The 26,928-nt window shown below is 41.0% G+C and overlaps 1 protein-coding gene across 2 annotated transcripts; it reads right to left on the bottom strand.

The window, feature by feature from the left end:
• Window positions 1-5,935: 5,935 nt before the first annotated feature.
• rhocb (ras homolog family member Cb) lies at window positions 5,936-26,611 on the bottom strand. 2 transcript variants are annotated; one of them, XM_073030576.1, is made up of 6 exons: window positions 26,472-26,579; window positions 16,495-16,553; window positions 15,600-15,757; window positions 15,048-15,168; window positions 14,831-14,961; window positions 5,936-7,127 (listed from the first exon to the last, which is right to left on the bottom strand). In XM_073030576.1, exons 3-6 carry the CDS (start codon window positions 15,753-15,755, stop codon window positions 6,957-6,959), a joined length of 579 nt encoding a protein of 192 aa, XP_072886677.1. In that variant the 5' UTR covers window positions 15,756-15,757; window positions 16,495-16,553; window positions 26,472-26,579; the 3' UTR covers window positions 5,936-6,956. The 2 variants fall into 2 exon arrangements, with proteins under 2 accessions (XP_072886677.1, XP_072886676.1); XM_073030575.1 differs by lacking the exon at window positions 16,495-16,553 and having other exon boundaries at window positions 26,472-26,611.
• Window positions 26,612-26,928: the final 317 nt, after the last annotated feature.

The raw sequence follows: 26,928 nt of genomic DNA, 5'->3' as shown, positions 1-26,928 counted from the left end.
AAGTGAACCATCCACCTACACAATTTTCCATCATTCTGGAGCAATGTTCTAGTTTCCAGACCAGTCTACCACATGGAGACCATGACTGCAGAGGCTAAAATCTGAAGGAATGGAATCTGAAGCAGCAGCTGAAGAAAGGAACCGTCACCGTTTCAGGTCAAAACACTTCAGGACTGAATGGAGAAGTAAGACGGCTAATATAAAAAAGGGAAGCGATGAGACAGGTCCAGGGTGATTGGTTGACTGAGGGGTATAAACTGATACCTTGCATACAGTTTGCAAAGACCAAGTAATGCCCATCTTGAGGAATGGCAAATCTTCCTTTTGGTTCAGTCAGGTCCCCCACCTTAAGTACTTGACAACTGTACTACTGCAGCTTCCTGCATTGAACTCATTACTTCTGGCAGTTTCCACCTTGCTCACTTTCACATGATCCACAAATTACGCTACCCTTTCTGAATTTGTCACACAAGATTGATGGAGCAATATCATTACAAGCTCACATTAACCACATTTTCAACTTATTCAAGGACTAGTACATTTATATCTTCCCCAGTTACGAGATGTCTCATTACACCAATGCTGCAAAGGGGTCTTAACTGTGGCTTTCTGATCACAATGCAATTTGCACACAAGTTCAATTCAAAGCTTTTACATTTGAAGCAGAAATAACCATATAACCATATAACAATCACAGCACGGAAACAGGCCATTCCGGCCCTCCTAGTCCGTGCCAAACTCTTAATCTCACCTAGTCCCACCTACCCGCACTCAGCCCATAACCCTCCACTCCTTTCCTATCCATATACCTATCCAATTTTACCTTAAATGACACAACTGATCTGGCCTCTACTACTTCTACAGGAAGCTCATTCCACACAGCTATCACTCTCTGAGTAAAGAAATACCTCCTCGTGTTTCCCTTAAACTTTTGCCCCCTAACTCTCAAATCATGTCCTCTCGTTTGAATCTCCCCTACTCTCAATGGAAACAGCCTATTCACGTCAACTCTATCTATCCCTCTCAACATTTTAAATACCTCGATCAAATCCCCCCTCAACCTTCTACGCTCCAATGAATAGAGACCTAACTTGTTCAACCTTTCTCTGTAACTTAAGTGCTGAAACCCTGGTAACATCCTAGTAAATCGTCTCTGCACTCTCTCTAATTTATTGATATCTTTCCTATAATTCGGTGACCAGAACTGTACACAATACTGTGTGCATACACACACACACACAGATCCTTCAGTCCACCAACTTGCTAATCAACCACATTTGCACCTACATAAAATTAGTCAAGATTGAACCCAAATCTCTGGTGATGGCACAGCAGCTCTAAAGACAAGGCATAGGAGGAAATTAGACCATTCAGTCACAACTTGATTATCCCTCACAAGAGGCAATCTGCAGATGCTGAAAATTTGAGCAACACATACAAAATGCTGGGGGAATTCAGAAGGCCAGGCAGCATCTACAGGGAAAGCACACTTAGTGTTTTGGCCCAAAACATTGACTGCACTTCCCCCCCATAGATGTTGCCTGGCCTACTGAGTTCCTCCAGCATTTTGATTATCCTTCAACCTAATTCTCCTACCTTTTCTCCACAACCATTGGCATCCTTATGAATTAAGAACTTATCAACTTCTGCTTCAAATATATAGAATAGTACAGCACAGTACAGGCCCACAATGTTGTGTCGACCCTTAAACCCTGCCTCCCATATAACCACCATGTTAAATTCCTCCATATACCTGTCTAGTAGTCTCCTAAATTTCACTAGTGTATCTGCCTCCACCACTGACTCAGGCAGTGCATTCCACGCACCAACCACTGAGAGAAAAACCTTCCTCTAATATCCCCCTTGAACTTCCCTCCCCTTACCTTAAAGCCATGTCCTCTTGTATTGAGCAGTGGTGCCCTGGGGAAGAGGCTCTGGCTGTCCACTATCTATTCCTCTTAATATCTTGTATACTTTTATCATGTCTCTTCTCATCCTCCTCCTCTCCAAAGAGAAGCTCTAGCTCCCTTAATCTCTGATCATAATGCTTGCTCTCTAAACCAGGCAGTATCCTGGTAAATCTCCTTTGTACCCTTTCCAATGCTTCCACATCCTTCCTACAGTGAGGCGAATAGAACTGGATAAAGTACTCCAAGTGGCCTAACCAGAGTTTTATAAAGCTGCATTATTACCTCGCGACTCTTAAAACTCTGTGCCTCGACCAACACCCCATAAGCTTTCTCAACTACCCTATCTACCTGTGAGGCAACTTTGAGATCTGTGGACATGTACCCCCAGATCCCTCTGCTCCTCCACACTACCAAGTATCCTGCCACTTTGTACTCTGCCTTGGAGTTTGTCCTTCTAAAGTGTACCACCTCACATTTCTCCGGGTTGAACTCCATCTGCCACTTCTCAGCCCACTTCTGCATCCTATCAATGTCCTCTTACAATCTTTGACAATCCTCTACACTATCCACAACAGCTTGCCCACCACAGACGCAAGGCTCACTGGTCTATAATTACCCAGACTATCCCTACTACCTTTTTTGAAGGGGACAACATTTACCTACCTCCAATCCTCCTGTACCATTCCCGTGGACAACAAGGACAAAGATCCTAGCCAGAGGCTCGGCAATCTCTTCCCTCGCCTCGTGGAGCAGCCTGGGGAATATTCCGTCAGGCCCCAGGGACTCATCCATCTTGATGTACTTTAACAACTCCAACACCTTCTCTCCCTTAAGATCAACATGCTCCAAAACATCATCCTCACTCATTGTCCTCAATGTCAAGTTCCCCCTCATTGAGGACCTCGCTCACTTCGACAGCCTCCAAGCACATCTTCCCACCTTTCATCTTCACTCCTGGCATCCTTTTGTTCTTCATATAATTGAAGAATGCCTTGGGGTTTTCTTACCCTCCTCAGCCCCTTCTTAAGCTCCTTTCTTGCTACCCTATATTCCTCAATAGACCCATCTGAGCCTTGCTTCCTAAAATTATGTATGCTGCCTTCTTCCACCTGACTAGATTTTCCACCTCTTGTCACCCATGGTTCCTTCACCCTACCATTCTTTATCTTCCTCGCCTGGACAAATTTATCCCCAACATCCTGCAAGAGATCCTTAAACATTGACCACATGTCCATAGTACATTTCCTTGCAAAAACATCCCAATTCATACCCGCAAGTTCTAGCCTTATAGCCTCATAATTTGCCCTTCCCGAATTAAAAATGTTCCTGTCCTCTAATTCTATCCTTTTCCATGATAATGCTAAAGGCAAAGGAGCAGTGGTCACTGTCCCCACCCCCAGATCTATGACTTGATCCAGTTCATTACCTAATACTAGATCTAGTATGGCATTTTCCCTAGTTAGCCTGTCAACATACTGTGACAGGAATCTGTCCTGGACACACTTAAACTCTGCCCCATCTAAACCATTGGAACTAATCAGGTGTTAATATTAGGGAAGTTAGTCACCCATGATGATAACCTTGTTATTTTTGCATCTTTCCAAAATCCACCTCCCAATCTGCTCCTTGGTATCTCTGCTGCTACCAGGGGGCCTATAGAATATTCCCAATAGAGTAACTGCTCCCTTCCGGTTCTTGACTTCCACCCATACTGATGCGAGGATCCTGCTACATTACCCACCCTTTCTGTAGCTATAATAGTATCCCTGACACCCCTTATCCCTTTTAAAGCCCTGAAATCCAGGAATATGAGAATCCATTCCTGCCCTGGTGCCAGCCAAGTCTCTAATGGCCACTACATCATAATTCCATGCATGTATCCAAGCTCTCAGTTCATCACCTTTGTTCCTGATGCTTCTTGCATTGAAGTACACACACTTTAGCCCTTCTACCTTACTACCTTTACACCCTTTATTCTGCTTCTTTCCTCAATGCCTCTATGTTAGATCTGGCTTTACTCTGTGCACTATACTTAACAGTCCTTGCATGACCTTTATCCTCCTCCACCTCACCATCTGCTCTAACTCTGGTTCCCCTCCCCCTGCAAATCTAGTTTAAACCCCCGGAGCAGCACTAACATCCTTGTGGGAAGGTTTGCTAGTCCCCCTCCAGTTCAGGTGCAACCTGTCCTGTCGGAACAGGTCCCACCTTCCCTAGAACAAGGCCCAATTGTCCAGAAACACGAATCTCTCCTTCCTGCACCAACTCCTTAGCCACATTTAGCTGCATTGTCTTCCTAGCCTCACTAGCACATGGCACAGGTAGCAATCCTGAGATTGCAACCTTGGAGGTCCTGTCCTTCAACTTTGCACCTAGCTCCCTAAACTCTTTGCAGGACCTCCTCCTTCCTATCCACGTCATTGGTCCCTACATGGACCACAACATCTGGCTGCTCACCTTCCCTCTTGAAGAGAACTTGATCTGAGATACCATAAACCCTGGCACCAGGGAGACAACAGACTATCCAGGATTCTCGATCTCTCCCACAGAACCTCCTATCTGTCCCCTAACTATTGAATCCCCTATTACTACTGCTCTCCTCTTTTCCCTCCTTCCCTTCTGAGTTAAGAGTCCAGTCTCAGTGCCAGAGACGCGACAACTGCAACTTGTCCCTGGTAGGTCATCCCCACCAACAGTAACCAAAACGGTATACTTAATATTGATGGAAAGGCCACAGGGGTGCTCTGCTCTTCCTGTCTATTCCCCTTCCCTCTCCTGACAGTCACCCAAGCTACCTGTCTCCTGACTTATAAGGGTGACTATCTCCCTTAAACTCCTGTCTATTTCTGTCTCAAATGATCCGAAGTTCATCCAGCTCCAGTTCCATAATTCAGTTTGTCAGGAGCTGCAGCTGGATGCACCTTTTACAGGTGTAGTCATCAGGGACAATTGTGCTCGCCCTGACTTTCCACGTACTACAAACAGAGCACTCAACTGCCCTAACTGCTGCCTCCATTATCTTCTAAGTTAATTAGATTAATTAAAGGAGCTTACCCAGCCCTAGCTCACTGGGAGCAAGGCCTCAGCTTCTGCTCGCCGAAGTCTCGAGCTAAAGCCTTCCTACTGTCTCCCACTACTCCACTGTCCGCTCCGATAACCTGCTCGCCTTTTAAACTCTCCCACTGTTCTCACAGGACGACCTTCACACGCTTGCGCAGTTGTAGCCCATTCAAACTGCCGAAGAAATGACCTCCATATTCAATGACTTGACCTTTACAGCGGCCTGTGACAATGAATTCCAAATTCACCATCCTCTGGCTAAACAAATTCTTCCTCATCTGTTCTAACAGGTACTTTTCTATTCTGAGACTGCCCTCCAGTCCTTTACTTCCCACTACAGGAAACACCTTCACATCTATTCTATCTAGATCCTTTAATATTTGACAAGATATTCAATGTGATCTCCCCCTCCCCACCTTCTAAACTCCAAGTCTACAGATTAACTTTAATTCACAGGATCCTTCTCAGAAACCTCTGGATGCCTGCACATACTTTTAGATAAGGGCTCAGGTTGCACGAAGCTTTAATGAATGCAGTAGGGAAATAATGAAATAGGTTTGTAAATGGAATTCTGCAAAAATCAACCCTGGTTCACACCTCATTCAACTTTTTGCCAGTTCTGAGAATCGTCACAGATATTATCCATTTCTTCCATTGTTGCAAAATGTCCTGTTACATTTCCATAATTTTAGAAATAGAGCAATAGGCTGTGAATATTCACAAGCCAGTGGCAAGCTGTTGGCCATAGCTGGTTGCTGTTCAAGAGACAACTGTAGTCCATTATAATAAGCTGGTCCATTCAACTGGAACTGGTTTTACCAGTTCTAGCAGATGCAGGGCAAAATAGTTTTGTGCTGTAAACAAAATCAGTTAGATTTAGTGCTCAAGTTCCCATTTCAAATATTTACACATGCAAAATCTTGAAAGTAAAGAAACCTTTACTGCAATTTCAATTACAGGCACAGTTTAAAGTGTTCCACTGAATTTATTTCTAGTTTTTTTTTTAAAACATTTGGTAAGTGCCAACTGTCTGAATGTTGTAACCAGGATGAAAGCAAAATGATTTTGCACTGAAGCCACATCATTGGTTATTGCATACAAGAGAGACATGCTAGCTGTGCAGGCTGCAGAGAACCAGAGCAATGTATAGGAACATTCTTTCGGTAAACTGCTTCAGCAGCTTGTCTAGCAATTGATTAACAAGGCAATTACAAGTCTATTGTACAAAGGGAGCACAGCCTCTGAGCAATTGTAATAAACTGTTCAGAAGTGTAGCCAGTCACCACAAAACTCAAAAACATGGTTACAACTGTAAACCTTTAGGATAGGTGCTTGCAATCAGGTATTGACAGTTAGCATTTTATATAAATCAGCTTCAATACAAATGAATTTCAATACAATAAATCTACAAGATCAGATGCTTAACGGAATGCAATTATACAAAAGCCATTACACTACCATTCACAGGAGTTCATTGCACTACTGCGAGATTGGCTTGCGATGCTTAGAATGGAGAGAAAAAAGTGTAGAGAAGGTTTTGAAAACTTTCAGCAAATAGTAAAAGGCTACAGAATAAAATGTTTACACAAACTAATCCATGCTTTGTATCAAATGTTCAAGTTAATGGAACTATGCAGAAAAGTTGTGTTTGACACTATGGTTACCTTGTTTTATAATGAATTTATAACAATGAAGATACCCAAATGGTATCAAATCCCACCCCCGTTTCCCCATCCCCTGATCATACAGTACTTAAACCCACACTGTCATGAGGTGCTGGTGTTCATGGTCAGGTCAACACTAAACTCCTCCCATTGCCCTATTTCAGATACTAAGCATTACACAGCAAGTCAAAGGCTCAGACTAAAGTGTTTGAAAAGTAGCCATTCGGAAACCAGGGGAAGAGCAAGTCTCCATATACTGTGTAAATAGTTGATAAATGTTATTACGTCTAATACAGTACATGCGATAGTATGCATTAGATCCCTACAACAACACACACTTGCGTCTCTTCTTATGTTTGACTTGTAATGCAGCCCTTGTGGCCATCTCAAAGACTTCCCGGACTCCTTCCTTTGTTTTGGCAGAGCACTCCATGTAACCAAAAGCACTGATCTTGTTGGTCATATCCCGCCCTTCCTCTGGCTTTACAGGTTCCTGCGAGCAGAAAAATCATGAATTAGCAACCACTGATCAAAGCTCATCACTAATACTACATTTTAAAGCAAGTATCACTAGAACTAATAGCCTTGTTAAACCTGCATGTGGAAGCTTTGACCAAGTGAGATTCAGCAAATTGAAATGGAAAAGTGTGGCATTTCTGCAGAACTAGAGGCTTGCCAATAATGGATTGTAGGAAGCAAAGTGGAATATAGCCATGGATGGATTTAACTGAAGGTATCACCAATAACAGTTATATTCTGTGCTTGTCAAATCCCTCATTTTTTGAGGTGGCAGTTTTGGAGGGGGGTCACTATTCTTGTGTCTTGGTTTTTGTACAGGGAGGGGTCTTGAGGACCAATGTTCTTGTTTTGAGGGGGAGGGGGTTTTGGTGGGGGTTGCTGTTCTGGGTCGTTAGTTTTGTGCAGGGAGTTCTGGGAAGGGGTTGATGTTCTTGTGTTTTGTGCAGAGATGGAGATTGATATTCTTGTGCATTGTGGGTAGGGCAGTTTGAGGGTCTATGTTCTGTTTTGTGGGGAGGGGGCTTGGGGGTTGTTGATTGTGTTACTCTTTTGTCTGGAGGGTGGGTTTGATGTTTCTTAGAAATACTCCATAATTTTTCTGTTTCGTGGTTACCTGGAGAGGACTAATCTTAGAGTTGTATACTACATTAAGTACTTTGATAATAAATGTACCTTTGAAGCTTTTGCTGGACTAGAAGCTCATGTCAACCAACATGGACGATGAAACATGGCAAAATCAAGACTGTCACACACAAGATTTCAACCCAGTGTTCTCCAACAGGAAAATGCCCGCTATGCTATCCTCTTGCACAATGTAATAATAGACTGTACTTCGAAGGACCAAGTTGAGAGTTTTATCTAGTCAAGTGAACACCAACAGATGGTATAAAGAACTTGCCCATCTTGATAAAGCAATGGCACAATCCATTTTGGAAAAATTGATAAACTCAATCTCTCCACCAATAATCCCACTGCCAAGCAAATGGAAGCAAGCGATTCTATGCAAACAGCATATGGTACAATATATAGCATTTAATTTCATCTCATTACATTCCATCTAAGCAGCCTTAAACTTGTTCTACAACATCCTTCTAGGCAGCTGTTTCAGATTATTCACAAAAAAGTTAGATGAAAATAAACTAAAGGACAAGTAAGAGATGCTCTGACAAAGATATGCCAGTGTGAAGACCAAATTGCTTCAGAAGACTAGCATATCAGATACATATGCAGAACTACAAGAGGGAAGAGTTGCTAGTATCAGATTACCAAATCTAGATGCACTTCCTTGAACACAAAGCAAGTCAATTTTAGCTCAACTGGGAGGGAAAGTGCCTGCAGCAAATAGAGGGGTGGAGCAAACATCCTGTTGTACTAGTCTTAAAATAACAATTCAGTTCAGTTAGAGGTCTGAAATTAAAAATGAGACTTCCATTCAAACAAAATTTCACTCAGTTTAGAAGCACAAGATTGGGTCATTAACCACAGTAGCACAGCAGTTAGCAAAATGCTTCTACAGCACCAGCAACTCTTGTTCAATTCCTGCTGCTAAAAGGAATCTGCACACTGACCATGTTGATTTTCTCTAGATGCTCTGGGTTCCTTCCACATTCCAAAAACACAGGTTAGTAGGTTAATTGGTTAAATGGGTGTAATAGCTTGTTGGGCCAGTTACTGTACTGCATCTTAAATCTGTTTAGAAATTGTTACATGGAGTAATTTAATGGTTGGGGACAAAAAATACAAGCCTCCATCTTCAAAGACAATTAAACTTCGAAGTCAGGTCTTGGAGACTAGGAAATCAAGAGGAGACAAGCAGCAAGCATTGTCAGATCTGCTGCAAAGTAGAAAAATGGAAGCAGATGAGCGAAACTTGTAAAAGCTCAATTAGCTAAAATTAAACATGCACAAAAGTCAACTTGGCAGATCAATGGGAAAGGATGGCACAGTAAAGTGGTTCGCACAAAGCTTCACAGTACCAGCAACACAAGTTAATTTCCCCACTGTTGTCTAAGGAGTTTTAATATTATCCCCATGACTGCCTGTGTTTCCTTTGGGTGCTCTGGTTTCCTCCTACATTCCAAAGACATTCTAGTTGGTGGGCTAATTCTCATTGTAATTTGTCATGTGATTGAGGCTAGGGTTAAAAAAAAACAGGGTTGTTGAGTGATAAAGCCCTATCCTGCACTGTAATAAGTAGTGGATTATGCCTTGCAGCACCTCTTTCAATCTCATCCCATTTCTTGCCCTTCCCATTTAATTCTTAACTGGCAAAATATGGAGAAACACAAGTTCCGCCTTTGAAGTGTAAATACAGATTAGATTGATCAAGTGTCCAAGCTACTGACCACAAATTTTGCAATTCTTTAAATGTTCAAAGGCAATGCAAATACTTCATTTCTGCACTTCCTTCTCTGGATATTTTTGTATAGCCACTGTAACTAATGCTTTAAACAAGGTCTGGAAAATGGGCAAATTTGTGTTAATGTTTGGGAGGGATAGATGAATGCTAACAGACCCATGGACTCATTCTCTCAATAAGAGTTTTATATAGTAGAGTCAAATTTGCACAAAATCAGATTCAAATAGATTCACTTGAATGATGTGAATAGGGGAAATGGTCACAAACATTGGAAATCTTTCAATCAAATGAGAAACCCAGGGAATAGAGTCAGCATTTAAACAAAAGGCGGCAAAGACACTCAGCTTTTCAATAAAATCCAAATACCATAAAGCTTTATAATCACACCCATAAGTGCAACAGTAGTAACAAGCAGAAGTTGGATACCTATATAAAATACAGAATAATTAACTATGGAGTGGGTAGGGTTTAGCAAGACAGTAATTGACCTGACCTCTGGTCTAGAGCAACGTTTTGCTGAATTACTGTGATAAAAAAAGGTTTTTAAATCATTAAACCAATCACCCAAGTCCAATGTATCTTGGGTAGGCTTCAAGTCAGAAGGATGCCCAATTTTTTTTAAATCACCTTGCCTTGATGTATACCCAAAACTATTCTCACATGAGATCTGTTTGAATAGGATCCAAGCTGCACCATTTGCACATAAAGTTTTGAAAAAATGAGCAATAAATTCAAGCCACAATGATTATTTCATCTAGCCTGCCGCTGAGACTTCTTCCAATTAGACTGGCTTAATATTGCAGAATAACTGAAAAAAATTAGAAAATGTATAGTTCTGTTGAACAAGGCTAGCCCTTGTTCAGGAAGTGCAACAGTAATTAGAAAGGCATTGGAAACACTGAAAAATCAACCCCATTACTTAAAATGACAGATGAATTGCCCCCATTGAAAATGTAAACCAGTCAGAGGTTAAGATTTGAAGTGCACAAAATTACAGGGGCTTTAAGAAATATTGCCAATTCTAAGTGGACATTTTGTAAACTTTAAAATGAAGATTTTAGTAAATTCAAAATTTTTTTTTTTTTTTTTTTTAAAAACAGGCCCAGAAAAAGTGCAATTTATATACATATGACAGCAGACCATCGCAGTAGGATGTAGTTACTCCACTCAAGCCAATGGAGTCTGCTCTGACATTCTATCATGACTGATTTATTACTCCCCTCAACCCCAGTCTCCTACCTTCTCCCCTTAACCTCCAACACCAAATCAAGAACTCAACTACTTTAAAAATACCCAGTGACATGGCCTCCATAGCGTTCTCTGGCAATAAATGCCACAGATTCACTGCAAGCTGGCTAAAGAAATTCCCCATCTGTGGGCAACTGAGCCTAGACTCCCCCTACTAGACGAAACATCCTCTCCGTATTCTATCCAGACCTTTCAATATTTGATGGGTTTCAATGAAGATTCACCCCTCATTCTTCTAAATTCCAGCATGTACAGGCCTAGACCCAAACACTCCTCATACATTGATTCTGGGAATGAGTCATTGTCCTGAACCTCCTCTGGATCCTCTCCAATATTAGCACATTTCTTCGAAAGGAGGCCAAAAACTGCACAATGCTCCAAATGTGGTCTGATCAACACCCTGAAGCCCCAACATTACATCCTTGCTTTTATATTTTAGTCCTCATGAAATTAGAGCTAACACTGCATTAGACTCAACCTGCAGGTTAACCTTTAGGGAATCCTACAGAAGGATTCATCCCATTGTACCTCTGGTTTTTGAATTTTCTCCATATAGAAAATTGTCTATACCAATATACCTTCTGCCAAAGTGCATGACCATATACTTCCCTACACTATTCAATCTGCCACTCATTTGTCCATTCTCCCAATCTATTCAAGTCCCTGTACAGACACCCAACTTCCTTGACACTACCTGCCCCTCCATTGATCTTCATATTGTCTACAAACTTGGCCACAAAGAGAGCAGTCAACCAGAAAAGGCCCCCCTTTATTCTGACTCTACCTCTTACCAATCAACCAATCCATCCATGCTATACCTTTCCTATAATACCATGGGCTCTAACAAGGTGCTGCACATGAGGCTACTGAGATCAAAGGCCTTCAGAAAATCCATTTAAACATCCAATGACTCCTTTGTCTGTCCTGCCCGATTCTTCAAGCAATTCCGATTGTCAGGCAAGATTTCCCCTCAAGGAATCATGCTGGTTTTGGCCCATTTTATCATGTGCTTCCAAGTATGCTGAAACCCTTGGCTTTAATAGGCTCCAACATCTTCCCAAGCACTGAAGTCAGGCTAACTGATCTATAATTTCCCTTCTGCCTCCTCCTCTTCTTGAATAGAGTGACATTTGCAATTTTCCAGTCCTCTAGAACTATTGCATAATCTAGTGATTCTTGAGAAATTACCAAGCCCTCAATCTCTTCAGCTACCTCCTTCAGAACCTTTGATGCAATCAATCTGGTCCAAATGACATATACACCTTTAGAACTTCAGCTTCCAAAGCACCTCCTTCGTAATATCAACACTTCTGCCTCGACACTCAAATTTCTGGCACACTGCTCATGTCTTCCAGTGAAAACTGATGGAAAATACTTGAGCTCATCAGCAGTTCTTTGTCTCCCCACCACTACCACCTCTCCAGTAGCTGAATATCCACTCTTGCCTCTTACATCTGAAAAAAGATGTATCCTCTTACATTATGGCTCTCCCCTTATGGCATAGTTGTCTTTTGTCTTGGGATCCAGCACCAACCTGATTTTCACAATCTACCTGCATACTGAACTCTCCAATGACTATAGCAACATTCCCTTTTTACATGCCTTTCTATTTCCCGTTGTAATTTGTACTCCACATCCTGGCTACTGTTTAGTCTTGAATACAACTCCCATCAGGATCTTTTTTTTTTTAAAAAAACCCTTCCAGTTCCTTAATTCTACACACAAGGATTCAACTTCAGGGGTCCAACTGAAATTGCAGAAGAAAGGTCAATAGAGAAAATTAAAGTGACACATACTAAGCAAACAGGGCAGAGTGGGAGTATCTTGCAGTGCTAGTCAAGTCTCCAACTGCAAGTAATTTTATGAATTGAAATGACCCGAGGAGAAAAGAGTAAGCACAGAATGATAGAACAAAGGGAATTTATTGTGGGGTTATGTTGGAGACTGCATCCAGGCAATGCTGTCACAGTTAAAGAAACTAAGTGAGGGCAACTAAAGCAAGAACTGGTGAAGAGGAACAGGTCTGAAGAGGAGAGCAGAGGAGCAGGCCCTTTGACCCATGTCTGTGCTATACACAAATCACAACTCAAATCTGTGTGCATAATCTATATCCTGCCATATCATACAATATCTACAAACACCCCTGTTGTATCTACTATCCTAGTAGTCTATGCAGGGAACTCACCATTCTATTTGCCCCACTGGTCCCCTTAAATACTACCCATCCCCCATCTTAAATGTAATCCCTAGTGTCAATCTGATTGAGGGTTGAACTCAATTGTAGCTAATTGTAGCTCATACCCTCTAACCAAGGAGCATCCCAGTCAGCCTTTAGTAAAACCGTAAAGTTTAGCAGAAGAGCAGAGTAGGCTGTTTGGCCCATCAAGTCTGCTCTACCATTTTCCAGTCATCTCCTCTGTACCCTTTGATGCCCTGGCTAATCGAGAACCTCTCTACCTTAAATGCACCTAATGACTTGCCTCCACAGCCACTTGTAGCAAGAAAATTCTCAGATTTACCACCCTCTGACTAAAGTAATTTCTCTGCATCTGATCTAAATGGATGCCTTTCAATCCTGAAGTTGTGCCCTTTTGTCCTAGGATCCACTACCATGGAAATAAATAACTTTGCTATCAAATCTGTTCAGGCCTTTAACATTTGGAATGTTTCTATGAGATCTTTCCCCACACTCCCCCCCCCCCCCCCACTCCCATTCCCCTGAACTCCAGGGTAAACAGCTTAAGAGCTGCCAGATGTTCCTCACAGTAACCCTTTCATTCCTGAAATCATTCTTGTGAAACTTCTCTGAACCCTCTCCAATGTCAGTATATCCTTTCTAAAATTAGGAGCCCAAAACTGCACACAATACTTCCAAATGTGGTCTCAAGTGCCTTCTACAGCCTCAACATCACAACCCTGCTCTTGTATTCTATACCTCTAGAAATGAATGCCAACATTGCATTCGCCTTCTGCACCACCAACTCAACCTTTAGGGCATCTTGCACAAGGACTCCCAAGTCCCTTTTCATTTCTGCATTTTGAATTCTCTCCCCATCTAAAGAATAGTCTCCCTGTTATTTCTTCCACTGAAGTACATTTCCATACACTTGCCAACATTGCATTTCATTTGTACTCTAAAGCCACCACATACTTCCTTCAATGAGTTAACAAGAGTTGCACAAAATACTCCAAATGCAGCCTAACCAAAGTTTTACAGCTACAACACTTCCTTGTTATGTGCATTGCCCTGACCACTGAAGAATGCAATAAGCCAATACCACCCTGTCTACTATAGTCATTCACACTCGTTACTTAGCCCAATATGTTGCTCTACATCAGTACTTTGAATGTGCATTTAAAAGTTTTCCCACCTACTGTTGGAAACATCACGTCATTCCCATTTTGAACATCAAAATATCTTCCAACTTTTTTCCTGCAACCCCTCAATTACCATCACCCTTTCCACACCATGTTCTCAGTTTTGCAGATAAGTGATCAGCAAAATATTGCTATTTTAAAGCAGCTTGGGAGACCAAATGGAGACTAAATATCAGAGCAGAATCTCCCCATTTAACATTGTTGCTTAGTATTTTAACAATTCATCCCAATTAAGCCACACAGCATTTCAAATGAACTGCAGAGTACTCAGTGAACAGCCTCACAATTGCTTTCATTTTCCTAGAAATACATTAATATTGCCATTCACATCTGTTAATATTTCCTGGGTGATATAATCAAAATGTAAAGAACTCCCTATTCGAATTGGCTTTTATCCCAGGCCTTCTGTTGCTCTTCCCTCCTGAACTTTCATACCAAAAACTAAGGAATTCTTTCTGATTTTAGCATCTAAGATTTGGCATTGTACAATAATTTCATCCTCTCAATGGCCCATTAACGGTCTGGCTAATCATCTGATCACTAGCACAACTTTCTAGCTGTGTTCCATCTGTTATCCAATGTACAATTTGACCATTTTAGACATTACAGCATAGAATCAAATGCAGGGACAAATGAAGTAGGTCAAAGTTTTACTGAGATACCCAACTCTACAAAACACCTTTGAAAAATACCTGTTTCATCTTGGCAAGTTCTTTCCGCGTGTTTTCATCATTTCGCAAGTCCTTCTTGTTTCCGACTAGAATTATTGGCACACTGGGACAAAAGTGCTTCACTTCAGGTGTCCACTTCTCAGGAATATTTTCTGCATGAAGTTTAATACTATATTAATAATTGCCATGTGATTATTTTGCACTAGTTACAAAATAGCCTGAATAATAATGAACTTACCCAAGCTGTCTGGACTATCAATTGAGAAACACATTAAAATAACATCGGTGTCTGGATAGGAGAGAGGTCTGAGTCTATCATAATCTTCTTGCCCAGCTGTGTCCCAGAGTGCAAGTTCAACCTGCAACAAAATGCAACTTGCTATCTGGAGCAAAAAACCAATCCATTCTGTATTATATTATAAATATAGGCAAGTTAGCTCAACCACAGCAAACAGTAGTGACAACAAAATCTAAACTTCATACCCAAAACTGAACTTAACCCAATTCCAGTCAACCTGATCAACATTAAACATTGACCCAAATTGTTTAAGAAATCTTTGAGAATTTAGTTAAGATGTCAACTGTTAGCAACATTCAGCGTATTATAGTTGAGCCAGATGTGCAGCACTCAACTACCAAAATAGCTATTTTATATCCCTTTGATGTTTTACAATGTACAACCATTTTTAATTTAGGAAATCCAAAGGGAAAAAAATAGAAGTGTAAACTTTATCTTCATTATATGAATTGTTTGAATCAGTTTACATGTTGGAACAACAAGCAAACTCACCTGCTTGCCATCCACTTCGATGTCTGCAATGTAGTTTTCAAAAACAGTTGGTACATACACCTCAGGAAACTGATCTTTACTGAAGACAATCAGAAGACATGTCTTGCCACAAGCACCATCTCCAACGATCACCAACTTTTTCCGAATTGCAGCCATCTCTAGAAGAAAAGCTCAATTAGTAATGAAGACAACAATCTGAAATCTGCCCCGTTTAGTACAAATGGTGAAATTTGGACTAAACTGAAGCATTGTGATATGGAGATCAACTAGCAATTAAGTTAATGCTTCAGTGCAATAGAATAAAACATGTCATTATTCACTCAAATCCCACTCTTCTTCCATAGCCAAGTTTGTGCATGATTAAATAGGGAGGTTCAATTGGAAACAAAATGAAAAGCATTCAATGGCTTTGTGAGACTGGAAGTTAGATGTGGATGTTGCATTTAGTTTGATACTAGTCATAACTTGCCAATACCACTTATGGTGCTCCTTCCCCTTCTTCCCCCCCCCCCCACCCCACCACCCTTCCTCCAATTCCATTTGCTCAAGGTACAAGCAACGAGTTAATGGACCTCTGGCTAATTGGGACACATCAGGATGAGCACATTATGGCCCAATTAAGCAGCTGGTCTAATTAGTCAAAGCTTCATTGAAGTTAAGCACAAAACTGCTACTGTTTAATGAGTTAAAATTTATGCATTTAAATGAAATACAAAATTAGAATACTACCAATACTTCTACAGTAATAAAGAACTTATTTCCAATAGAGGAATATCTTTTGATTGACTAAATGAACAAAATCAGATACCTAGTGCAGATAATGTACTGCCTTTAATGTTAAATGACAAACCTCCAAATCAGTTTTCATAAGAACATTCAAGATGACTGTAGATACCTTCAAATTTTTTTGCACTCCCAATCGTTTCTGGCACCACCAAGCCCGAACACCTGAAACTGGTAAATTCTTAACTTATTTCTCAATTATCAGTGACAAATCAGTGCTTCTTGAACACAAACTATTCAAAACTGATGCTCTGAGCATGTAGCATGCAGTAGCCACCCAAGCACAATAGATGTTAATTAGAAAGTGTTCAGCAAGTTTCCTGTCCCAAACAAGCAGCACAGTTCTCAGATAAATTAAGGGAATGCCATTTTCTTGATTTAATTGTTCTGCGGGTTGTTCCAAATAAGCCGCTGCCTCAATTAACTAGAATCCACTACCTTGAAATACATTCTTCCATTACTGGATATAGTAGTCAATATGCACATGGTGTCATACACAAGATAATGCCTAGATTAATAAAAATACTAGCCACTGGAACAGCACTGCACTGGTGAATAGAATATTTCATACATGCAAAAGGAACTAAACAAATGTTTATCCTGCTGATGTTACTAACCATAGGCCAAAGCAGAATATTACGCAAGAGGTGATGGATTGAGAAGTGTTGCTGTAGGAGGAATCTGGATGCCCCATCACATAACTACATGCAGACACGCCAGTTAGCAAACAATTAGAGGCAAATGGCACTGTTTACTTGTTTGCAGACCTAATGTACAGGCACAGAAGTCTTGCCACAAAGACAGGGCCTTCTGAGTAGCTCTGGCCTATATGCCAGAGAAAGTGCAGTAAGGATTCACCTGACTGATTCTTTTTTTTGGGGGGGGGGGGGAAGAATAGGAGAGAAGGAGAAGGGGAGGTGGTGGTAGTACCATCTCATTTGGGCTAACTAGATTTTATTCACTGCGGTTCAGAATTAAAAGATGTCACAAGCATTCACAATTCTGAAGACTCTTGATAGACTAGATCCCTTTGCCTATAATAGGAGGGGGCTAGGACAAAAAAAAATGACATCACATGCTTAGGGCAGGGTCAAACAGCCTCCTCCTGCTTTCATTCAATACAATACAGCACAAAAATGCCAAAACTCCCAAGTGTCCAAAGCTGAACTTAAGCTAGACTGCTATCAGCCAAGGTAGACTGATGACTGAAAATTGTATCCAAGCAGGAGCATTGGTGGCCAGATTCCCCATGCCTCATGCTGGAAGCCACAAGATCCCTCACCAAATACAGTTTGACAATTACTTATCCCATCCTAATCTTATGTCATTAAGGCTTAAAGAATCAATGGGAAGTTTGTGCAACCTACAAGGCTTTTTAAGCCTTCAAAGCCCACAAGCCACGAGTTTTCAGCAAGTCCTATCCAAATGGGCATCAATTGGCAAGTAGACAAAATGAGAGCATTGTAAAAGTTCTGCATTCATAAAATGATTTGTCTAACAGTTGCCCTGCCCACATCAACATAGACAAGTATTGCAGAGAAAGGAATAAACTAGTAATCATTCTAAATTGAAATGCTTCAGCCACGGTGGGAAAGAAATACTAAGGCTTCTGACGGAGCCTACAGATTAGACTTCAAAACGTGCCAAGCACAAGAGTAGTGTTTCCTTCTAACCACACCCACCAAGCTAAAATTCAAACTTCAGGAGTCAGGAATGAAGAGTCTATTTGTCAAGTTCCAGCTGTGAGTCAGAAACACCATTACTTATAGGTCTTGGTTTGGAACAAATGTGCTTCCTGTCAGGAGACTGAGGCCAACCAAAGAGGAAGAGGGAGGAACACCCATAAGTAGCAACAGGAATACAACGTTTGCATATTGGTAGCCCAGTCAAACATCCAGGAAGTAATTTAGCTGTGTTCAGTTTGGAAAAGGAACAGGGCAAAGGAAGAGACTTTATCCAGAGGGATCACTGCCAATTGTGTATTTGGAAATTGTTACACCCTTAAACCAATTTTAATGGAAGTACACTGCAGACCCAGCAATGCAGAAGTCATTTAGCCCTCACTCTACTCCAAGGTAAACAATAAAAGTCACCTAGTCATCTTTAATCATTTGCTACGTGCTCAGAATATACCTCCGACTCATTCACGTCAATGAACAAGTTGAGATCTACTGGGAATGTGAGAAGAAACAATCTGTTACAGATAGGCCACTCATTAAGGTTTGCCCAATGATGCAATTTCCAAAAGGAGCAACACAAAGTACAATTACATGCAGCTATTCCAAATGCAAGTAATGCAAAATACAGCTCAAAAGCAGTTAAATGCCAATCATTAATGAATTAGCATATATGTATTAATAACTTAAGTAACCTGCTATTTAATGTGAACAATCCATACACACTTTGCACTTCAGTACAACACAAACTTGAGGGGGAAGTTAACATTAGCTCCATGAAGTGCTTAACCATATCCAGAGCACAATGCAATTTGCAGTCAAAGAATAAGGCCTAATTTTGGAAAGTAAATCAAATTAGTTTTAATAAGTGATTCTACTTTATTACAGAAATAGAACATGACAAAAGCAGAGCAGGCATACAGTTGGATCAGCTAAATCAGAATAGCTACCAGAAGTTAATGAAACCAGTAATATCCTGGATGTAGCTGATTTCAAAGGGGCAACAACAAATGAAGTGTAGTGGCCAAAGTATTTCCAGCATAACCTGCAGACAACTACCTGCTGTTCCACTGTCAGGGGCAATATCTACTGTTTAGATATTGCCACTGATAGCCATCCTCCCATACAAGGGGCAACCCAAAGCACTTGTTCTCAATGATGGTCTCCAAAGGTCACTAGTTTACCTTTGGATTCACTACAATCCAATGGGAAGTTTCACTCATTATCACAATCAAATAGCAAGATAGATCAGTAATCTTGCAAGGCAGAACACATGACTCATGGCTGCATCATCTTGTTTGTTTTCCAAAGCTTTCTCTATCCATGTGTTGTGCCGATCAAGATTAATGATTTACCTCACCATTTTCCAGCAAAAAAGCCACACTTTTCAATTACTTGAGTATCAAGAAATTGTAAATAAACCCAGCAATGAGCTCCCACTGGACCAAGGTAGAGGATTCTTCAGATTTGCAGTCCAAGGGAAGAAATCTCTAGTGAAAATGGTCTACCTCTTGAATGATATTTGCTCATTTCAGCTAGGAGAAAACATCCTCCCTACATCAAACTGGCTGAGAATAAACAGATTTTTTCTAAAGATGTTTTCCTTTTCTAAATGCAGTATCATGTAAACATCAACTCTTTAGCATGGAGAAAGTGTTGTCAGTTGCTAATCAATTCCTACTTCCGGCAGAATTCATTACTAGAGCCATTGGGGTATTCAACATAGAAGGAAAAGCAAATATAGCATAAAATTTATTGAACCCCAGAAGGAAATGAATGAAATTTAATTCAGATGTTTGGAAAGTCCTTTGAAGTCCTACTTTAATGAAAACTATACAGCCTACCAGACTGGACACAAGACAAAATTGACAGCCAGACTAGCAATACAGATTAAATGACACTCCATGAATACTTACTGATGCACACGCAAAAACAGTCATGTTATACAGGGAAATCCATGTTTTGATAATATTTACTAAACAGTACAAAATTGTAGCACTATTTTACCTCATCAGCAGTACAATGTTACAAGGGACCAAACAGCTAGCTCACTGAACTGAATATTCCCATCCTGGAAAGATGAACAACAATTGTCCTCCAGAGAAAGTGCTAAACAATTTTTCTATCACTCCCTTTCTAGTTTGAAAGCCGACACTTGTATCAAAATTCCACTTAGCAAGTTGAAGGATAATGCACAACCATGAATACTGTAGCAATGGAACTTGATCTTGGATCAAACTTTGTGCCACCCAAGATGAATTAGGTCAGTATTTTTGATCAGATTAAGCAATTTTAAGAAAAAGGAAACTGATCTTCCTCAATGTACAGCAGAAAACTACATGTCATGGACTTGCATTTTAACTATTAACCCATGAAGGACTGAAATCCATTGAGAGTTTTAGTTTAAAGTATTGGTTAACAAACTATTTCAATAATGAATGCATATAGATTTAATTAGTGAACTTCAAAACAAAGCAGCAAACTCAGTGGAAAAGTACTTCATGATAAAGGAAATGTTATCATGAAAGTAAAAATAGTAATTGGGAGAAATGTCATGTTCACTTTGTCTCAATGGAAAAGATGGATTGTAGTCAGTGAAGCAAGTGTTCACATGTGCACATGGATGCTTACAACTTTAGAGTTAACTTATTTGCAAATCCTCTGCTTCACCGTTCTTTTCTACACCCCATGTACGTACCAATGCCTTTCTGCAGGGATCATTAAGCTCACAGCACCATTAAATATCATGTCTTTCAAATATTCCTGACCATTACTACATCCTTTCAAAAATTTAAGCTTTGCTTTCAAGGCATTACAAGAAACTTATTGTACACTTGGAAGATCTGATAAAGGTATTTGTTTCATGGTAGACAATACAGCACTAGCCAATACCAGAAACTGACATTCTCATGACATTTTCTACAAAGTAGCTGGATTCAATTTAAGCCAGTAAGAAAACTAATGTATTAAATACAGTTACACCTTTCCCCCTCCCCAATTTAACACTCACTCTGCACTGATCACCATTTTTATTGCTGCCATTTCACAAATTTATACTGCAGCTTGTTTTATTTTAATGTTATTGGCAGTATTATGTCTTACATAAACAAGCACCTCACACTGTCAATTTAATCTTCAGGCCAAGTCACTCACTTATGCTAATATTATGTGTGACAATGTTTTGATTGTAATTATGTGCTGTGTAAGACTATGTACTGTTTTGCACCTTGACCACTAAGGAAGAATATTTTGTTCAGCTGTATGCATGGGTATGAGTGAATGACAATTAACTTGAACAATGCAAGTCACATCTAATGGACAGTTATGGTTCATGAAAGGCAGACCAATGTTGCTGTTCCTCCATTAAGTATTTCCATCATTTTATTCCTGAAAAATGTACAACAGCAATAAGCTTCGATACCCAAAGCAATCAATTAAAATGGGAGCAAATTCAAGCAACAATTTCATCAGTTAAAACTGCAAGCGTGGAGCACTATTAGAAAAGTTTTGATGCCACTACACTAATCAGCCTAAAGTAGTTTCTGGAATTGAAAGCATAGTATGGTACACTGAACCCAGGAATAGAGAGAAATTAGCTCAACTGAAGCAAAGGAGAACAGGTCCAATTGATTAAGGGCCTTTCCACAGTGAGTGATGGGAGTCCTGCTAAAGTGTCTTGGCCCGAAACGATGATTGCACTCTTTTCCATAGATGCTGCCTGGCCTGTGAGTTCTTCCAGCATTTTGTGTGTTGCCTAGGTATTAAGCAAGACAGGGTTTGCATTATGTCTGTGCCCAAGATGTGTTTGCCATGTGCAACAGATCTTTGTCTCCATCACTGTCAAAACCATGTGTTAGCTAATGGCAATGGTCAACCTGATGAGATGAGGACTCTGTGGGTCAGGATCGACCACGGATGTTGCATCCTAGCTATCTAGATACGCAAGCCAGGGAAGTACGACAGAGAGAGCAAGCTGTGGCCCATTCTCCACTCATCTGATGAGCCCAAAGGAACAGCAAAGACTGATGCAGTTTGGCACCAGCAGCATTGCAATTGCCAGACAGCACTGAACTCAATGTAGGACTGCCTTGGGCACTCCAGCTCTTTCCACTCAGGGTTTACTCCTGAAGCCTTCTTCATGAGTGGGCATTGCTGCAAGGCAGCAGAGCTTTGAGATCAGAGCTGTTCTTCTAGATGAGCTGCCAACCACAGCTGACAAGCTCCATCTGCCCAAAGTGATTGGTTTTAAGGCGCCAGTAGCTCGCCTTTGCCTCTTCTCCTGTCAGAAATTATTCCGCCAGGCTTAGTAGCTAAGCCACATGTGAAGACCAGGAGCTGCTGAACCACAAAAATTCAGAAACAATCCACTCCAAACTGAATTGGAGATCCTCAACACAGCTTGACTACTTTTGCTGGTAGAGAAAAAAAAGATGCAAAATTGCCAAACAGCTTTCGACTCCGATAAAATGTGTTCAATTATCCATACTTTTACAGGTTTATTACTCTAGGCTCTAAACTAACATCAGGTGCAGTTCTGAAAGGATTAGGCTGCAATGCATTCAATCTACCATTCACATTTTTGCTGTCTAGCCCCATCCTACATTTAAGAGCATGTCCACCTCCTACTCAGGAGCCAGGGATTATTTGGATACCCATTCAATTTAAATTAGCCATCAAGGACCAGGTGTTTTTTTAAGTGCAGAAATTAGTTTACCAAGATCATCTTACTGAACCATTAGATCAGAAACAGGCTACTGAAAACAACTAGTAAATTTCCAGGGTAGCAAAAACTTTAAAGAATCAGACCATTTCCTCTGATAAAGTAGGGGAATTCCAAATGACCAACAGCACCTCCACCCAATTATATTTGTGACTGTTTAACAGTCAGTTACTGGACAACTGCCACATCTATTTTTTTTAAATCAGTACAGACTTGCAAGCTAAAGAAACTAAACAAAAAGATGACAGAACAATTCCAATAGCGCCATTTTTCCTCTAACTCCCTCCACTAAGAATTTCTAGTAGCACTGAAACACCATTAAGGCAACTCCCAATTCTTCACTGATACCATCTGTCAAGAATAACAGGGAAGCAATCTGTTTCTGTAGGATACACAGAAACACCTCCCAATCATCTGCTTTGCACATTAAACAATGGGTCTTGATTTACATTACATAGCAGAGCACGTATTGGAGGGCAGGTATGGTGAACCAGTTCAGTGTTCAAGAGAAGTCAGTATGGTTGTTTAAGATTTATCATCCATACTTAAATCTCAATAAAACTACCCTTGGACTCTTGAAGGGCATTAACCTACTCCAAACTTAACTGCACGTGGAACTAGTTATAAATCTTCAAGATTACGTATTAAATTCAGCGCCATGCAGATTCCCAAAAACTAGAATCAATAGCTGTACGAGAGAACACAAGTATGGATCAGAGAATAAGGACACAAAAGGTTAAAAAATGGGAAGTAGTCGAAGGTAAATCAGATCAAGGCCATGAGAAATTTAAGGAAAGGAGTTTTCGTTTTAACACTAGTGACAGTCACTACAAAGTATAATTGTCATTCAGGTCAAAATTATCTCCTAAATACTACAATAGGAAAATTTTTGATTATAACCAATGATGCAGTAGGCTGCAAAAAACATGGCTTGTATTGAAGTTAACAGTTAAATTGGTGACCTCATTGTCATCTTAATGCTATTGTAAGCAGTTACATCAATGATCTCAATTCTATGACCCATATGTTGAGTTTAAACATTTTAACAGTGCTAGTGGCCTACTTAACAGATGTAGACAATTACTTTGATAAAATGAGCCAATGACAAATATGATAGTGTATGAACATGGTATAATTTATCAAACATGCATCTGCAATGCAAAACAGAATGCAAAAAAACAAATCACAAATGACAGTTGGCAAAAGGATTAGCCTAAAATTCAGTAGACTTAGTTTGTCAAGGAATATTAAAATTTCCACTGCATAATTATAAATTTGTTGGTTTAAATCCCTCTCCCCAAGTGTCTCATACACCTTCAAATTGCAGCTTAAAATACTGTTTAAAACAGACTGAATTTGTCATTCAACCAAGTGTGTACACCTGTCAAGTGTTTTACAATATAGGAGCATGTTAAATGATGTTATGTAAATGGAATTTTGGGGCATGCCAACTGGTAACAATTAATTTGAAAGCATGTGGACAGCAGGTGACCTTATAACATGAAGATGCAAGAGGTTAAGGAGGGAGGGAAAAGAAGCAGAATTACTCCACAGAATCGGAGGCAGTGATGTTCAAAAATTTATTCTCCAGCCACTGCCACCCTCCTCCACCCATCTGCATCCAATACCCCAATGTCAAAAATAATTTTCTGCTGGAAGGGCTTTGCCACTTTTCTTATCCAACTCTGGATGGCAGCAAACATTGGTCCCATTATCTAAATGATCAAATGCTGTGAACAAGCCCAGACTAAGTTTGTGTTATTTAAACATCACAAGGCAGCTCAATCCTCTTTTCTGGAAGCATTTCCAGCAATTCCTCTTACTCCCCAACATTCAGCAATTCTCAAAAAACTTGAAAACTGTCCTAAAATTTTTTTTATACCAGCTAAATCTGCACAATTAAACTTTTAAATAGGTCAGCCAGAAACAAAGGGGAAAGCATGCTACTATAAACAGATTGCATTTATGTTGGACTTGAAGAAAAATCTCCCTAAAGCACTTCAGAGGCATTACCAAAAACATTTAGAGCTAAAGATATCAGATGTGGCTAAAACTCAAAGGTGAACTTTATGGAGTCTATGGACAGAGGCAGGGAAGGAAATGATACACTAGAAGCCAGGGGGAATAGTGGAGGTTTTTCTTCCAGAAAATAAAGACCAAAACTTGCAATTTCTCAGGACATTCCTGAGCATTGCACAGCCAATGAACTTCTTTGGAATCAAGTCACTGGTGTAATGGCACATGAAGCAGCAATGATTCACATCCAAGCATACATCACAGAGCAAATGTCTGCCAAAATACACACTGCCCTCATCAGACATTCATATACTACATTCTAACTGTGAGTGCAACTTGATTTCACCCATTTCACACCTTCAGTGACTGATAAAACTTTGAAATTTTATAAATTCTACTTCACACCCTTCCAACTTTTGCCATCTACTGATCTCCTTATTCTCAACTGTCCACTTCTATCTCAAAAGCCCACATTCCCTTTTAACTTCAGGCACCCATCAACCCAACTTGATTCTATACTTATTACCACCAGCCTATTCAGCCACACTACATGCCCTTCCAGTCACTAAACCCACCTGATTACTTCCACCATTTTATTACACTTTTCAGAACTACTTTTACCCTATTAATCTGCATTTTCAACAATCAACATGTACCATCCTCCCCAGTCAGTCCTCACCCACACCACAAGCCTATGGTCATTTCTTTTAAACCAAAATCCAGTAGTACCTCACCAGCTACAGTTGTTCACTATTACCCAAATTCTGGACCATGTCTCCTTGCCTAAATAACCACCCTACCACCAGTTTACACAATTCAATGTCACTACCCAACAGAATCACAGGCACCACTTCACCATAAAAGCCATCAGCCAGTTATGGATTGACCAAACAGGCTTAGGCACTCAACTATTCAGGTCTAAATTGCACTCTTCCAGCTGAAGACACTTCCATTTTCAGGGTTCCTGAATTTTTAGAATTCTCTACCTCAAGCATAGTAGAGTGGATGGAAATACTCAAGGTAGATATTAAATCTACAGTGGGTATAGGAAGGAACGTAGGGTCAAATTTGTATTAGCCAGTTATAGAGTCAAGGACTCAATTACTCAACTCCAGTTTGCATTTTTCCAGCTGAAAACACGCTCCCGTTCTGCTCCTCTACACTAGCCCAACCCACAGTAGCTTATCTGCTTCTTTCTTACCTTTCAACCTCTCACCCCTCCCCAAACATACGCTTTCTTACTATCAAGCCAGACCAACAGACCTTAATATCTTTCCTCATCACCCACACAATTCCCCGCCGCAGTTGCTTTTCAGGGGGCTCCCACCATTTATAATCGTTCAGTTCCTCACCGAACGACCCCAACTCCGCCGCTCCTATACCCCATCCCACCAGCTCCCTGCCCCGGTCCCGACCCACTTGCCTAATCTGTGGGAGCTGCTACTACTCTCCGCTAGCCCCAAATCCATTTGAGGGGGTCGGCCAAGGCCCGCCGACGCCGCGCTCTCCCTCCGGCCTCTACCCGCCGTGAGCAGCGCTGTGGCGGCCAACCGCCTGGCCAAGACCCAGCCCTGGGCGTGGCGGCCGAACAGCGGTCGCACACGGTAAAACCGCCGGCCTCAGCCGCATCTTTCGCAAGCAGCAGCCCGCTTCGTGCGCCGGCGCCTTCGCTCTCACCTGCTCCGAGCGCTCAAGTCGATCCGGGACCAGGGTAAACGCACGGCCACCGCCTCAGCTCCGCTCCGCTCGGTCGGAGGACAGGGGGCGGTTAATGAGCAATTGCCCACACCCCTCCCCACGTGACACCGCCCCACGTGACTTCCCCCACTAGGAATCACGGGACAATCCGTACGAATTCGACATCTCCCGCCTCGCCCCTTAAAGGTGCACTCCCACCTGGAAAGGGCTGGCCATTCAGCCCGTCGAATCTGCCCGCCATTCAACAGTGCTATCTAACGAAAGCGAAGTAAAGCATGCGCTGCGAATAAAGTGCAGACCATGCATCGTATTTGAAGAGTCACTGGGGGTGCACCTAGATGACAGTCTAGAGTGGAGCACCAGCACAGAGGCTGTGTACCAGAGGCAGAATCATCTCTTCCTGAGGAGAGTGAGGTCCTTTGGAGTATGCAGGCTT

The sequence above is a fragment of the Hemitrygon akajei genome, chromosome 27 (genome assembly GCF_048418815.1).
Source record: "Hemitrygon akajei chromosome 27, sHemAka1.3, whole genome shotgun sequence".
In the NCBI taxonomy this organism is placed as follows: Eukaryota; Metazoa; Chordata; class Chondrichthyes; order Myliobatiformes; family Dasyatidae; genus Hemitrygon; species Hemitrygon akajei.
The sequence above is the reverse complement of the archived record's forward strand: the minus strand, read 5'-3'. Positions and strand labels throughout refer to the sequence as shown.